General features: G+C 31.0%; 1 protein-coding gene across 1 annotated transcript; it reads left to right on the forward strand.

Moving 5' to 3' along the window:
- Positions 1 to 3,705: 3,705 nt before the first annotated feature.
- LOC102588369 (LOB domain-containing protein 16-like) lies at positions 3,706 to 5,105 on the forward strand. The gene is made up of 2 exons (XM_006351580.2): positions 3,706 to 4,044; positions 4,580 to 5,105. Exons 1-2 carry the CDS (start codon positions 3,757 to 3,759, stop codon positions 4,955 to 4,957), a joined length of 666 nt encoding a protein of 221 aa, XP_006351642.1. The 5' UTR covers positions 3,706 to 3,756; the 3' UTR covers positions 4,958 to 5,105.
- The last annotated feature ends 1,542 nt before the right edge of the window (positions 5,106 to 6,647 follow it).

Below are 6,647 nucleotides of genomic sequence, written 5' to 3' on the forward strand. Positions count from 1 at the left end.
CATTCATGTTCATAACTTGTAACAAGTAAAGTTAACCTTAACATTCATACATATCTTACATACATAATCCATAAGTCTTCATAGCATAAGAGAACCTCACCATAACCCCCTCTTAAAGTCTACTTGTGCAATGCATAAGTGAAGTCCCATACCCCCACTCACACTAAGAAGTACCTCTTAAGAAGTCATAATTAAAGTCCATGTTCTTATCATAGTTCATATTCGTATCTTATAGGGAAGTTTAGCCTTAATCGACATAGACCATGTGAGCTACATGAAATCCGGTGTTCTACCCCCACACCGAAAAGAGGTGTCCTACTTGCCTAAGGTAGAACTTTCATAATAGCTTTTAGGTGGATCCACTAGCTAATGACCTATGTGGGCACATAGTTATGGGATAATGATATTGCTACTAGAAACCCTAACTACTAACGTGGAGGTTTCCATCTCATGAGATAACCATATTGGGAACCCAACTACTAGCGTGAAGGAATCCATCTCATACTCATATCCACTCGGTGCTAAGCATAATTCCCTTTAGAATTCATATTAGTCTTTACTTAAGTTCATGGTCATAAGAGAATGCACTAGGCACTCAACCAACATACATAATAATAACTCATAGATTAATTAGGTGAGAATGTCCTTTCAACGTTAGAATCATCAACATGTGAGTAAACCTTTCACATAACATTCATAGTGTTTCATAAGAATAGTCTTTCAATCAACATAACAAGCTTGTCATAACATACCTACATACTTCATGCATAATCAAGTGTAAGGGTATAGGGAAGAAAAAATCTTGCATCAATACCACAATTTACACAATAAGTCTATAGGACCATCACTATCTAAGTGAATCATGAGTTCATATACAATCTTCATCAACATATACAAACCCTAGATATTGCCCTTTAAGGCTAGGAATCAAGATCAACCCTAACTTCTAGAATTACAACACTAAATAGGGGAATTTCATGATTCAACAACTTGATAAACATAAACATAATCAATTGTCAAGCTTCCATGATCAATCAAGTCACACATTAGTTCACAATTTAGGAAGAAGGGGAAATCATGGGTCCAAGGGAGATTTTCATCAAAATCCAATAATACTCCCTTAATCTAACCATAAATCATCATAATCAATCATAATAAACCATAATTAAACAGTAGAAATCGTTTTGGAAGAAGACCCATGACTAGAGTGAAACCCTAAATTTTTGAAAGTCTTAAAATATAGTTTGAAGGGGATTCTTGGGGGATAGCTACCCAAGAATGAAAAGCATCCATACCTTGGCTTGATTTCCACAAGAAATTGGAGGAGAAAGTCTGGTTCTTGAACCCCTAGCTTGACCTTGACCTTGCTCTTCAATGGAGTCCTAGAGAGAATTTTTTGGAGAGGGAAGTTGGTTTCTAATTTGAGTCTTTTGAGTTATGAGGGATTAAAGGGTAGTTATTAGTATTAAAAGACTTAAATATATATTATAAAACCATAAAAACCATCCCCTAACTCTAATTAATTAATTAGGATTTACCCCTTAATTGGCCGAGAATAAGCAGTCCCAGGGATGACCTATGACTCCCCCACCTACGGACCGTAGGTGGGGTGACGCTATGTACTGGTGAAGTGTTGTTTGCTTCAGAGAAGGGGGAGGACCAGGGGAGAAATGGGGAGACTAAGTCTCGACCCACGACCCCCACCTACGGGGCGTGGGTGCCCATTTCGTGAGTCAAGCTGTTTTGACAGCTTTTTGGGGAAGCCCCTTGGCCCTCCTTGGGGGGGCCATGCCTTGTCGTTTAGGCACTAGGACCTTAGTACTAACTTAGGGAAGTTATTTTAGGACTCAAATCTTCATGTTAATCCTATTTAGGACACTAGACTAAAAGTTAGGCTCTAGCTTAGGTCATTAGATTTTCGGGGTGTTACAATATACAATGTAATTTTTTGACGAATGGTATTCAGTTGAACAGTTTGACATCATTGTAACTCATGGGCGGACCTACACAGTGGGTCAAGTGGGTTCTTCGTTGAAAATTAATACTATATATATATATATATATATATATATACACATACACATATGAGCTCATTATGTCATGTGAAATCATTTTTATGAGTTTTTTTCAACCCCTAATAAATTTCCTCAAATTCTTTGTTACAGATATATTCAACTAAAGAATTTTTAATATAATAATTCATCGGAAAAAAAAATTTGAAAAAAAAATGAAAGAAAACAATGAGCCTAGGTTGGAAGTCAAAGTACAAAAGCATCACCACCACGTGTCATTAGATAAAATCAAAGAAAAACTATTTTTCTTTCTTTGAGAAAGCAACAAATTATTTAGAAGCAGCAGTTCCCAGGTGCGGCGTTCGGCGGGAAATTATTTAAAAAATTAGAAAGATGGAAAAATTATTTTTATGTACTTTTAAATAATTAAAACGTAACGTTCAATATTAACAACATGACAAATTATAGTGGCCCCTCTACTTTGTCACCACGACTAGCAAATTAAAGCTGGTAAACAAACACTAAAATAAAAAAAGATTTGGGCTTTTCTTCATCAATTGGAACTAATATAATAATGCAAATAAGAAACTTAACAAATCAATAATATATACACACTCAAGCTATAAAATATTATAAAGAGTTTAATCTCTATTTAGTCTTGATACGTGGAATAAAGTTAGATATTACCAGATTCAATTTGGTATGAGAGTTTAGCGCCATGTTTGGTATAAATCGAATACCAAACTTAATTTTAAGATGTCATATTGGCATAATACATAAATATACTCTTCAACTTGACCTCATTTTATATTTATGTTTTTCAATTTTGGATTGCACAAATAGACACTTAAACTTGTATAAAGTTGAACGAGTAGACACATGAATATTAAATGACATAATACACGTAGGACACCATTTAAGATACAAATTGTCATATATATAGGATGTCACGTAGTACGTGTGCGTCTATTTGTTCAACTTTATACAAGTTTAAGTGTTTATTTGTGTGCAATCATAGTTGAAGGACATAAATATAAGTTGAAACCAAGTTAAAAAAACATATTTCTGTCATATTTTATCGCATTCAACTTAGAATCATCTTATACCATGTTTCATATAGAATAAATTAGTCCAAAGATTATAATCCCAAATTAATTTAATCTCCATAACAAAATACCCTCTAAAATAAAAGATGTGGTATTTCTAGATTTTTTTAAATCTCCTTATTAATTGTTTTTGGACTCCACCACTATTATAAAAAAGAGAAATCAATTACCCAGAAAAATAAAGCAAAATACTACACAAATAAACTATGCTAATATTGTCAACAATATCTTTTTACTTTTGGTATAAAATTTAAAACTCTTATCGAAAAGCTTTTATATGCACATAAACTTCAGAGTAATATAATTTGTGATTTACATTGTAACTTATTACGTTTTATTTTATCTTTTTAAAACAATCTACACCTTAATCTTAATTCCTTATAAAATCATAGAAACTCAATAATTTATGTTTAAAATATTTAAGATCATAAATTTCAAAAATCTCGTAAATATTGCAAAAGCCATTACAAAATGTCCCCTAGTAACCCTACACACATACTTTATATTGTCCCCTTTCATTTGACACTCCTTATAAAAACTCCCTACAAAGTCCACTATTAGCCCCACCTTCATATTTGCACCATTTCCTAGTCTGTTCGTGTGCTTCTTCTTCTTCTTCATCTTCATCTAATAATATTATGGCTACTACTGGGACAGGTTCATCACCTTGCGGCGCATGTAAATTCTTGCGCCGCAAGTGTGCTGTTGATTGTGTTTTTGCTCCGTATTTTTGTTCGGAACAAGGTCCTGCTAGATTTGCAGCCATACATAAGGTGTTTGGGGCTAGTAATGTTTCGAAATTGTTGTTACACCTTCCTGTCCCGGATCGATGTGAGGCTGTTGTTACTATTGCTTATGAAGCTCAAGCTAGGATCAAAGATCCTGTCTATGGTTGTGTTGCACATATTTTCGCCTTACAACAACAGGTAACTCTTCACTTTAATCTTTTGATACTGGATTTCATTGCTGGTTAGAGTTATACATGTAGAATTTTCATGTTAAAATATAGGAGTACTAGTTAACGGATTTAGTTATTCATATATAATCATGGTGTTTTTGGAAATTAATAGTACATAAATTAACCTATGTTTATGCATATTTTATTTCCGTGAAATTGTCAAATACTCTCTCTAGTCCATAATAAGTGTTAGATAAAAAAATTTATAGTTTAAAATAAGTGAATTTCTTAAAGTGCAAGACAATTGTTAGAGATTTTTTTTTTCTTTTCATATTTATCGGTTCTTAATTACTTTATAATTTCTAGTTTGGGAATGATGAGAAGGGTAATAATGAAAAATAAATTTAATTTTATAAAGTGTTACATAGTGGAACATAATTTCCTTTGAAAATGCTTTTTTCATAAAGTATTTTCCTTAGTACCTAGCTAACATATTACACACCCTCAATGTCAATTTTTTTTTCTTGGTACGTAATTGATTTCAATTTTGTTATATTTGTTAGGTAGCATATCTTCAATCTCAACTTATGCAAGTGAAGACTCAGCTGGCACAAAGTTTACTCAACAATTCAAGAAATTCAGACAATTTTTATCCTCATCAATGGTCCAACAACAATATGGCATCATCTTTCCAACAAAATAATAATAATAATCCAACATATACTATGAATTCAAATTCATCACCACAAAGTTCACTTGAATCGATTGACCATTATAGCGATGGAATAAATAATAATAATAATAATGTACCAGAGATTCAAAGCCGACTAGATCAAGTGTTTTATCATCAAGCGGCCTACACTAGTAATAGTAGGAAGAGGCCTTCTCAAACTGAGTTGGGTGAACTTCAAGCATTGGCTCTTAGGATGATGAAAAACTAATTAATAATTAGTAGTTTAATTTCTTTGTTTAATCTTAAATCATGCATGTGTACATAGACTATGAGAGAGAGAAGAAACTTTGTTTCATCTTATGTTAATCAAGAGCCTACAAAGGAGGCTATTTTTTTTTCTCAAGGAGATACTTATATTATTGCAAAAATGATCTTTTCTTTTCTTTGTCCTTATTTTTATTTTTGAGTATATTTAGAATGAATGTGAGCTTATTATATGTATATAAATTTAATTTTATTTCTAGATGTATATACAATAGCTTAGTTAAATTTATGAAAATTTTCTTTAGATTCACTTTAAGTTAGCTCCTAATTACTATTATAGTCTGCTTGATCACACTTCTAGAAAGTCAATAATATTTATTTCTTTAAACTACTCATTTTAAAAAGTTATACATGTTTGATCATACTTTTAGAAATGAATAGGTGTTTTTGAGTAGCAGCAAAAGAGAGTAATACTCTATCCGGACTTAGCTTGTTATATTTTTTGTTTTGAGAAATTATGTGTTTTTATTATAATACTCTTATAGTGAAAGAAGTAAAAAAAATAAAAAGTATGTGGGAATGATCAACTATACCCTTGAACTTTGTTAGAACTTAAACGGATCAAATATATCACTACATGTATCTTTTTAAATTAATTTTTAATTTTCATTGGGCAAAAACGGTATTATGTCCATTATTTGCATAACAGTAGAGGTATACCGTAAAGTTAAAATATATATCAGATCATTTTCCCTTTCAAAATACTGTTTTAAAAACTTGATCATTATAAATATGCATAAGATATGGTTTATACCAGGTGGTCTTAGAAAGCTAGTACTCGGAGAATACTCCTTTCGACCATTTTTATTTGTCATGTTGCACTTTTCGAAAGTCAATTTGAATAATTTTCAAAATTAAATTAGATTACATTAATTTGATATTTTAAACAAAAACTTATTCAAAAACTAAACGAAAACTACTATAAATTGCAACTTTTTGTATACCAATAAGATGAAAAAATACATCGAAAAATGTTAGTAAAAATTCTTATAATTATAGTTTGACTCTAAAAAAATCATGACAATTAAAAGTTGACGGTGGGAGCAGTAATGTAGACTTTGACTAATGATATCTTTGACATTTTTGGAAGAGGTCTAGGAATTTGAGTTGTACTGATTATGATATCTTCATTAATTTATAAAATTTACACTGGTCTTTAATTTGCATCGAGAAGGATAAGAAGACTTCAATTTCATTCGTTTCTCGAAGAGATCAAAAATTTAATAAATTAAACAAGCTAAAAGTCTACCTTCCTGCAAATTCGTTTGCTAGAAATAATTAAATTCAGAATGTGTGATCTATTCTATACATAAATTAATTTGTTTTGCTTGTCGTTTGATAGAACTATTACGCTCAGGGTCGTTTGGTATGGTACGCAAGATGAAGATATTTTATATATTGAAATATTTTATAAGATCATTTAATAATCATTCATCATATATTTATACAGAGGTGGCTCAACGTAATTGGGGGCCTAAAGCGAAATTTCAATTTGAGGCCTAAAATATAAACGAACTTTATATACATATTTATTCAAAATTTATTTTTCTTACACTGATGAAAATTATTAGTATTTAATATTGTTTTTTCAGTTATTGATTTTAGGTAAGATTTTATCAACTCAACATTAAAAA

This window comes from Solanum tuberosum, unplaced genomic scaffold, assembly GCF_000226075.1.
Source record: "Solanum tuberosum cultivar DM 1-3 516 R44 unplaced genomic scaffold, SolTub_3.0 scf00130, whole genome shotgun sequence".
In the NCBI taxonomy this organism is placed as follows: Eukaryota; Viridiplantae; Streptophyta; class Magnoliopsida; order Solanales; family Solanaceae; genus Solanum; species Solanum tuberosum.

Bases quoted from the DNA above. Each gene is read 5' to 3' on its own strand.
- LOC102588369 (XM_006351580.2), top strand. From the start codon at position 3,757: ATGGCTACTACTGGGACAGGTTCATCACCTTGCGGCGCATGTAAATTC. The intron at 4,045-4,579 runs GTAACTCTTCAC...TATATTTGTTAG, and splicing joins TTTTCGCCTTACAACAACAG to GTAGCATATCTTCAATCTCA.